At 47.0% G+C, this 9,955-nt stretch overlaps 1 protein-coding gene across 1 annotated transcript; it reads right to left on the bottom strand.

Moving 5' to 3' along the window:
• Positions 1-7,952: 7,952 nt before the first annotated feature.
• Positions 7,953-9,336, bottom strand: GPR3 (G protein-coupled receptor 3). The gene has a single exon (XM_032802902.2). The coding sequence runs from the start codon at positions 9,292-9,294 to the stop codon at positions 8,230-8,232; it is 1,065 nt and encodes a 354-aa protein (XP_032658793.2). The 5' UTR covers positions 9,295-9,336; the 3' UTR covers positions 7,953-8,229.
• Between the last annotated feature and the right edge of the window lie 619 nt (positions 9,337-9,955).

The raw sequence follows: 9,955 nt of genomic DNA, 5'->3' as shown, positions 1-9,955 counted from the left end.
GGAACTAGGCCAACCCCTTAGGCTCGAAAGCCCAAGTTCCAGCACATACCCTAGGGAAATCGGAGGTTGAATTCCAGCTGCTTACCCAAGTTAAAGCTGAGTTGATGTATCTTCACTGTTGTTTTAACCCGAGTTAGCTAAAGTTAGAACATAAGAATGGCCATACTGGATCATACCAAAGGTCCATCCAGCCTAGTATCCTATCTACCGCCAGTGACCAATGCCAGGGAGTGAACCTAACAGGTAATGATTAAGTGACTCTCTCCTGCCATCCATTTCCACCCTCTGATGAACAGAGGCTAGGGACACCATTCCTTACCCATCCTAGCTAATAACCATTAATGAACTTAACCTCCATGAATTTATGTAGTTCTCTTACGCTGTTATAGTCCTAGCCTTCACAGTCTCCTCAGGCAAGGAGTTCCACAGGTTGACTGTGTGCTGTGTGAAGAAGAACTTTTTTATTTGTTTTAAACCTGCTGCCCATTAATTTCATTTGGTGACCCCTAGTTCTTATATTATGGGAATACGTAAATAACTTTTCCTTATACTTTCTCCACATCACACATGATTTTATATACCTCTATCATATCCCCCCTTAGTCTCCTCTTTTCCAAGCTGAAAAGTCCTAGCCTCTTTAATCTCTCCTCATATGGAACCCATTCCAAACCCCTAATCGTTTTAGTTGCCCTTCTTTGAACCTTTTCTAATGCCAGTATATTTTTTTTGAGATGAGACCACATCGATACACAGTATTCAAGATGTGGGCGTACCATGGATTTATATAAGGGCAATAAGATTTTCTCCATCTTATTCTCTGTTCCTTTTTTAATGATTCCTAACATCCTGTTTGCTTTTTTGACTGCCGCTGCACACAACGTGGACATCTTCAGAGAACTGTCCATGATGACTCCAAGATCTCTTTCCTGATTAGCTGTAGCTAAATTAGAGTGGGTTACCCACCCATTCAAGGTGTGGTATTGGACTCAGGAAGTCAGGGGTGGGGGCAAACATGAGTTGCGCAGAGACACTCCACTGATGCAGCAAAGATAATGGCTCGGCTGCTAAAAGAACCAGGATAGCCCCCTCCCTCCTCCCATTCACTTCAGGAATGGCTTTTGCAGAGCCCTTAGGATCAGGGGAGAACTGGGAATCCATCTTGGAAGTTTCCCTCGCTTTAGATCCAGTTCTGCTTCCATCCCACAGGAAGCTGGTGAAGGAAAAAGCCATGTACAGCTAACTAAGAAGCAGAGGAAAGGTCATGGTCTGCCAGTTCCTGAATTTTCACAAGGGCTCAGCCCACCTGCTCTGAGCAGATAATCCTGCTCCGGAGGAAAGTGAGTGAACCTTGCCAACCTGGCCTCTCCCCTGGGTAACCAGTTCAGAACCCTGCAGCTGCTGTTTTGTTCATACAAAAGCCAGGAACTCTGCAGTGTTTTCTGCTGCCAATGACGATTCTCTCGTTTGCCTGAGGTACGTTTGGCTAATAGTGGGGAGTGCAACACTGGACTAACCATTTCCATGGCCCTGGGCAGAGACTGAGTATTGTCCTCTGCCTGCTCCACGTAAGGACAGAATATGGAAAACAAGCTGTCTTTATCCACCCCCACTCAGGCCTTCAAGGCTGTCTAGAGTATTGGCACTGATTCAGGCAGGCAGGCAGAACTCCAAGCCTATGGAAGGGTGCACTGGGCCCTGCCCAAGCGATTGGAGAGCAGTCAGAGAGCTGTAGTAAAATGTGCGTCCAAGTCGTAGCAAAATGACTAGGGGATACGCACAATGAAACTAGCAGTTGTGGATCCACTTTCTTCATGGCTGCTTGTTCCTTCTTGTTCGCCGACCCCAGGGTGCTGCCAGTCTGGCCCATCAGTCCAATCCGCCATGGAGACCCTTCAAGGGAGCTTCCCCTCAGCAACGTCTAGAATTCATACAAGCTCCAACACTGGTGGTTTAACCCAAAACGGTTGCACTCGCGATGTTGTTTACTTAGTGCATTTTTATTTTCACCTACAGATTCTGATCCCTTTTCCTTGAAAGGGTACAAGCTTGCCTCTGACGTGAAGGTGTTTGTCTAATCCAGCCCTGTACTGCATTCTCTGTGAGCCGATGGACTGGAACAGTGCCTGGAACTACTGTGGAATTCCTTCTGGTTTGTGTCCTGTGAAAGCAAACATCAAGGCTGTGTGTGGGGTCTGGGCGTCTGCTACTTCCCTGCACCGAGCTTGGCCTGATTTTCAGTTTAGGAGGGAAAGGAATGCAGCTTCAGGTAAGAATCATCTGACCCTGTAGGTCTCTCAGCTTCTAAGCAGGAGCAGGTGGGGGTTCACTAGTGCAAAACCAGGGTTAGCGGGGGGCATTTCTGACTAGTTTAATAGTGACCTAATGGTATGGAGGACACGGATATTTATTATAGCACCATTAATGCCCATAGGACTTTGCCAGACATTAAGATGGCCAAGTGTTGCCTGTTCTAGCCTGATTTTCACAAGTGCTGAGCACCTGCCATTCCTAACAGCTTCAACAATTAGTGTTCCTGGAACAAAATAGGTAGCTAAGTATTTGGGAATTTTGCCGTGTGATTTGTGGTCCTGTATTCTAGCCCCAGTGGAAGTTTGGAGTATACTTAGTCCACCGTGCTCTCTAAGGATGAAAAGCTATTAACGCTGATGTGAGGCAGCAGCCACCTGCTGTGGGACTGACAGAACAGGAAATTAGATGGGAAATCCACAAAGAGGAGGTGAGGGAGAGTGGACAGGGATTCCTGGGGTGCTCAGTCAGAGGTGGAATTGCTAAGCAAGCTTCAGGCAGCAATTCTGTCTTTGCCAGGGGTTAGGTCATAGGCTCGATGGTTGGGCACCTGATGGTATGTACACAGTTAGGGAGGCTGACCGTCTCCTTTGATCTTGATGGGAATTTGAGATTGTCTCTGCCCTTCTGGAAAATTGGGACAATTGGGTATAAAATGGGAGGGAGGGGGGAGAGAAGGAGCGGGAGCTAAACATTGCTCTGGTTTGAGACTCACAAATGTGGGTTTACTGGATTTGGGATGAGTTTCCTTTTCTGGATGTCTGAAAGCAGCAACACACCAAACTGATAATCAATGCGTGAGAACTGGCAGCCCCAGCTGGCTTCCTTTATAGGAGGTCAGGCTGGGTGATCAAAGCGGTCACTTCTGACCTTCTCATGGTCATGGAACTCAGGAGACCCAAGGTCTGTTCCTGGCTCTGCCACTGACCCTGCTGCGTGACCTTGGGCAAGTCCCTTTCCCTATCTGTGGCCCTGTTTCCCCTCCCTCCCTCAGTCTGCTTAGGTCTGTTTCGGTTTAGGCTGTCTGTTTAGGTTGTCAGTTCTTTGGAGAAAGGACTCTCTCCCTGTGTGTCTGTGCAGCATCCAGCACAATGGGGCCCGGGCTTGGGACCTCCAGGCATGACTGTGATAACCTGCTGTTTCTGCAAGAACACTTTGCATTCAGACATGGTAGGGCACAGCCCTCTTTGTGGAGGAGGAGGAGGTGCTGAAGGCAGGATGGTGTGTGCCCAGGGGAAATGTATTCTGGAATATTTCTCTTTAAATTTCAGTGAAATTTTTTTTTTTTTTTTTTTTTTTAAAGAATTAAACACTTCTCTAGGGTGCTGGAAAGCAAAAAAGCAAACTCAATAATCTTGCACTAGGTCTGAAGCTCTGGAGTGTGAAACTGATCCAAACAAAGAGAAACTGACCAGCGTTTCCACGCTGAGGGGGAAAGTAGGGATTTAGGGAGACCTGCTGTTGCATCTTTTCTTAATCAGTCTAATGGTTTTTATTTGGGAGGGGCCAAACCTGGAACCCTAGATCAGAACCTCTTTGAATTTCAGAAGTGGGATCCAGATCCACATCTTCAAGTCTAATTCCTCCCAATGGATTGGATTGCACATTAGATCCAAAATCACATGGGGACAAATGGGTCCCCGTTCCAGGTCATTGGAAGTTAGCAGAAATGTCACAAGAAGAGCTACTTGGATGGAGACGTAAGCCATTTAGGGCTGAAATCTCATGAGAACAGCCTGCAAGATTTGTGTGTTATTGAATCCATCCTGATTCATCCTCTAACCCAAACTGGATCAAAATCCAAATTGCTGCACGCTAGTTTTTATTAAATGTATTGTAAGACGTTTGTAGCCATCTAAGAACTTGATGCTAGTCACCGTGCTGCACACCTTAGCCACACAGGACCCTATGCTGTGAACTCTCAACACCAAAATGCCACCCCTCCCACATATTTAATGTAAAAGAGAATCTCTCCCTCCGATGTTAGCAGTGAAGGGCCTATGACATGCCATGCAGCAGTTCTGATTCCATTCAGAAGAGATGTGGTGTTACGTGATCTGCATTCCTCCTGATTAGTTTCTGCCTGGGCCAGGAATAAATACCTTCTCATTCCCAAAACTGGGCCTTCCTACCAAGAGGAATAAGTGCACTATACCAGTTCTCTAGCTATCAAGAAGGCTTTGGTCTTCAGGGCTGGCCCTCCGGCTCTTTCATCAGCTCTGTATTGACTTAGCATCTGCTGTTCTCGGGCTTCCAGCATAGGATGCTTCTGACTCTCTCTGGAACCTGCAATCACACCAAGGCCAGCAAGAGGAAGGAAACCATGTTGGGGTCAGTGTTCTCAGCACCGATTGCGCTCAAGAGCAGCCTTTTGGTTTGCAGTCCCTTTTCCCTTCCCTCCTTCCTTCCCATTGAACAGCTCCAGCACAGTGCATTGTGGGAGCTGTAGTATGAAGGCAGCTGCTGTTTTCCCTCAATCCAAGGGGGTGTCAGGCCTGTGACTTTCTCCTGGCTCTTCACTCTCTCCTGACAGTTGCTGAGGCTCACAGCATTCGAGTGCCAGGCATAATGCGTGTAAAGACCAATGATTTATTTGTTGTGGCTGTGATGAGGACAAAGATTAGGTGCCCAGAGAGAACAATGTTCCTTTCCCTCCCTCTGCCACCATTCCCACCCATTGTGCTTTCAGCCTGGAGTCATTTCCAGCACTAGCTGCATTTAGATTGCCGGAGCCGTTCCTGTAAAGGAAATAAACCCAAACCCACAGTTTGGGAACCGCTTTTCTTTCCCAGGCTCCAGCCACCGCAATCGGTTTCCCTGAAGCGATTTGAAACAGAAGAGTCCCTTTATATTAGAATATAGGAGCCTAAATTACAGAGGAGATGGGCAGCTGGAGCACTGATCTGCTGAACCTAGAGCACATCTGAAACTCACGGGCCCTCTGCACTACAACCAATCCCCCCGCCCCTGCCAGAATGTTATTGTACGTGTAGGTACTGACACGGCACAGTAGTTGAACACCTCGTTCTCTTTAATATGTTTATTCTCACAGCCTCTCTCGGAGGCAGGGCAGGGCTATTGTGTCGCCAACTTACTGCAGGAGATTTGAGACACAGGGAGACTCCCTTGCCATGGGCCACACAAACGGCCTGTGGTTAAACGAGGAACCGAACCTGGGTTTCCCAAGTCTTGGGCCAGTGTGTTGGGCCCGAGCCGATCAGCCATTCTAGGAGCAGCATCCCCTTCCTTTGGGGGCGGTGATCCTCCCCCAGGATTCTAAAGCCTGTTGCAAACTACAGGCCAAGTGGTGACGTGTTGAGTCCTGCTTTACTCCCTCCTAACTTGAGCAGAGCTCCTGAGGAAGTCACTCGGGCCTTCTGAGTAAAAAAGAAAAATAAATGACTGAGGCATTTGGGCTGGTGTCCATGCAGCAGCCCGTCTGCAACGCACCTCCCTCTGGGCTGGAGGGTGGCACCCAACCTGTGCCCAGCAATGCTGCATGATAGGCCTATGGAGGAAGTGCTAAATCCTCACTCCTGTGAAGGTGTCATGGCCCTACGGAGCAGGCAGGCCCTATGTTTTTATAGCCTCATTCAAAAGGACCCCTCAAAGCAGTAAACTGCACAGAACTCAGAGAAGGATAAAGGTCTGAGTCAGTTTTATTGGGATTTGAACCTGTGACTGCAGCATTTCAAATCTGGTGCTCAAACTGCTAAGCCATCCCTTGTGCGTGCAAGGCCGCAAACTGTCCTGTGATTGAAATGAGGGTGCCCAGAGCTCTTCAGCATCATGCAGTTTCAGGGTGCCTTGGTGATCAGATTGCTGTTTGCACTAGGAGAAAATCTCACATGCCAATCTGGTTCTGTTTAACCCCGTGTTATTCAGGGGTCACAGAGATGGAAATGACCACCCTGTCTCTATCACCATCCTAGGGACCTCGCACCAATCACAGAGAGCGTGCAGTGAATCAGTGTGCAGACTGCTTTTGCCCAGTGACGTAGCTCAGAATCCTTTTGCCTTCCTTTTCCCCTCTCCCCTCATCATAACTGCTCAGACGCGGGATCATTTGGCTCTCCATCAGCATGTTTCATCTTCTGAGATACAACACGGTGTTTGCTTTGCCACTCTGGCTCCCAGAGTTTCATCCTGGGTCCCCCAGAGGGCAGCCATCTCCATGTGTCACAGACGGAGGGGTAGCCTGGTCCCCAGATGATGAGAGCTTTGGAGATTAGAACAAGGACTCTGAATTTGGACCCAGACACCCCTGAATAGCCTCCTCCCTAACTGAATAAAAGCCACCTATGCTAGGAAGAACTTCCAGCTAAGTTCTCCTCACACCTTCTATGGGTCATCTCAATTATCACTTTAAAAGTTTTTTTTCTCCTGCTGATGATAGCTCATCTCCATTGATTGGACTCTTCCAGTTGGTATGCATACTTCCACCTTTTCATGTTCTCTGTATGTATAAATATCTCCTGTCTGTGTGTTCCATTCTATGCATCAGAAGAAGTGAGCTGTAGCCCAAGAAAGCTTATACTGAAATAAATTTGTTAGTCTCTAAGGTGCCACAAGTACTCCTGTTCTTTTTCCAACTAACTAGATGCGTTAGGCAACAAGGGACGTGTCTCCCAGGAGGGTGGAGGAAAGCACTATTACTTGGGATTTGGTACAAGGTTGACCAAAACTCTAGAAAATGTGCCATAGTGAAGAATCCTGCATTGGCTCCAGGGAGGTGGGCTGGGGGCTCTGACACTGCTTTTCAGTCTCTAGACAGTCTATGATGAAGGTGAAATTAATTGGACCCAACACTTTGTAATTTATTGAGGATGAAGTGGCCTCTTTCCAGTTATTCCCCTCACCCACAGCGATCTTCTAATATCTCCCTCCCACCCACATCAAGCAGCAGCCACATGTTGTATCACAAATAATCTTTATTTTTCTCTTACGATTGTAAACAAGAATACAGTACTTTCCAAATCACATGGAACAAGAGTCTGTGCAACAATGCAGTGAGATTTCAAATGTCCAAAGTGCCTCTTACATTCGCTTCCTTTCCAGATTCATGCAAACCTGAAGAACGTACAGTACACTGAATAGCTGTCCTCTGAATCTGAATTTGGCCAGTTGAACACGTGCAATCTGTCTCTACTGGGATAGAAACGTTAGTTAATTGAATAGTCTCTAGTGCAATGGTTTAGAAAGCAACTCGGATCATTTGAGCCCTTGGGTTTTTATAGGCACGGTCTAGTATTGCAGCATTCCCTTTTTCGCTCCAGTTGTCTATATCTGATACAGTTAAAACATTCCATTACCTAATACCACCCAGGGTACTCAACATGCAAAAGGAGCCACCATTAGTTTTTGTATTAAAACATAGTGAACACTAGAGGGCAGCAAACTACAGAGTTCAGAAAAATCTATTGTCTTGAAAAAGCTGGTCATAAATAACAATAAATTAATAAATAATGCATAAATATTTTTTTTTTTAAAAAAAAAAAGGTGGTTTGGTTCTGGTCCATTGTTACATGGGAAACAATGGATCTTTGATTTAGAAAATAATATCTGAAGAACTGAGGTAATTAACCAGGCTGTATAAAAGCCAAAAGAACAAAAAGATAGTGTCTCTTTAAAAAAAAAACAAAAACAAAAACCATAAATATTGCGTCAAAGATAATATTTATGGAGGATCTCTCGCACACTCAAATATACATATTTGTTTGTTTATTATGGATAAAAAATAAATATTTTTTTCTTCCGTAAATTCTAAAAGTGGAAAAATAAAGGAAGAGAGCAGCTCATGCACACAAGGGAAGGGGAATCATAGGAGACACAGAATCTTTAAGAGCTCTCACAAAATCTCTGTGGTTGTGCAAAAAAGGGAACATCGTGTGCAAATGCGTCTTTGGACAGAGGGCTGATGAGTCAGACGTCGCTTGGAGATCTGGACCTGAAAGGCATTGTGGAGGAGAAGCACCCACAGCACACAGTCCACAGCACTTTCTGGATTTCTTGGTTCCTGAAGGCATAGATAACGGGGTTAATCATGGAGTTGTAGGTAGCAGGGAGGACGGTCATGTAGGTATAAAGGGCTGGGTAGGTGTAATCTCCCAGGAGGCAGTAAATGGCAAAGGGTAGCCAGCAAGAAGCAAAAGTCCCCAAGATGACAGCTAAGGTGGAGATGCCTTTCCTGGTGGTGACGTAGTGTGAGGTGGCCAGGAAGTGCCTCTGCAAGGCGATCTGGTGGGCGTGCCTGCAAACGATCTTGCAGATCTGTACATAGAGCTGCAACATCACTGCAAAGACCATGAAGAAGGAGATGGAGAGGATGATGAGATGGTTCTTGGTCAGGGGCTTTACGATGCTGCAGGTGGAGACGTCTTTCAAGCAGTTCCAGCCCATGACAGGCAGCAGCCCAAAGCAGATGGAAAACCCCCAGGTCAGGATCAGCATGATGTAAGTCCTGGTGACCGTCCTTTCTGAATAGTAAGTCAGTGCGTTGTAGAGGGAAAGGTAGCGGTCTACAGTGATGGCCAGCAGGCTGCCCACGCTGGCAGTGAATGAGGTCACCAGTAGCCCCACAGTGATGAGGTTCACCACCTGCGACTGGATGCAATAGACAAAGGCAAAGTGGAATATCAGCCCTAGGCCAGCCAGGAAGTCAGCAATGGCAAGACTTCCGATGAGCAGGAACATTGGAGTCCGGAAGGCAGGGGTGTAGAATATGACGGCTACCACAATCGCATTCTCGCAAGAGATGATGGTCCCAGATATGCAAAGTACCACATCCCACGGATTCAGGGCAAGAGGTTGCACCACAGAGTCCAGGTTCAAGGAGCTGCTGCCGCCATTACTGGCTGCAAACCAGCCCTGCTGGCCTTCAGTGGAGTTGTGGGACGTGTCCTTGTTCATGACGTCGAGGTGTGACCTGCGAAGGGATAGCACCAACTTCCATTTAGTGTCATTCTGTGCATACAAAGGCTCTGGCATGCAAACTGACTTGTTTTACTCATGAGCATCTCTGAGCACTGATCACTGTCCACTCTCTCTTGGTGGCAGATTTTGGGGGGCAGGATCCCCCCTTTGCTTCCCATTGGCTTTCCCAAAAGCTGGCTCTGATCAAGGCTTACACAGTAGGCTACGGTGCAGGTTCGATTGATTTAAGCTACCCAGGTGTGTAGCGTGCTCATCATTTGCTCCTACGATGGGGATATTTCTGGTCAGTTTTACATTTTTTCCCTCTTTTTTGAGCAGGCAAAAAAAAGGGGGGGTGGAGAGGGTGAGGGGGCAGGAAACTCCCTCATCCAGTTGTTTCCTTGCCTGTGTTTGCTTCCACTGAGCTGCTTGCAGTGCATAATTGCAGTGCATAAGTACCCCACAGCTGGAACTCAATTTTTTTTTATCTCACAGGGGCTTTTACTAATTTAGCCCTAACTGGTGATGCTGTAAAGTTTAGAGAGCTAAATCCTCAGTAATGGAAAGCACAGGGGGTGCATCACCTCCCTGACCATTAGCCTAATTACATATTTTTTTCTTTTAATGCTACATCCCTTGCTTGGGCTCTGGCAGATGGATACCTGAGAGCTGGCACCCGCCAAACAGCTGGTTTCTCAGTCCTGCCATGCATCTGAATTTGCAGTGGGCTTGCCGA

The sequence above is a fragment of the Chelonoidis abingdonii genome, chromosome 25 (genome assembly GCF_003597395.2).
Source record: "Chelonoidis abingdonii isolate Lonesome George chromosome 25, CheloAbing_2.0, whole genome shotgun sequence".
NCBI classification, from domain to species: Eukaryota; Metazoa; Chordata; order Testudines; family Testudinidae; genus Chelonoidis; species Chelonoidis abingdonii.
The sequence above is the reverse complement of the archived record's forward strand: the minus strand, read 5'-3'. Positions and strand labels throughout refer to the sequence as shown.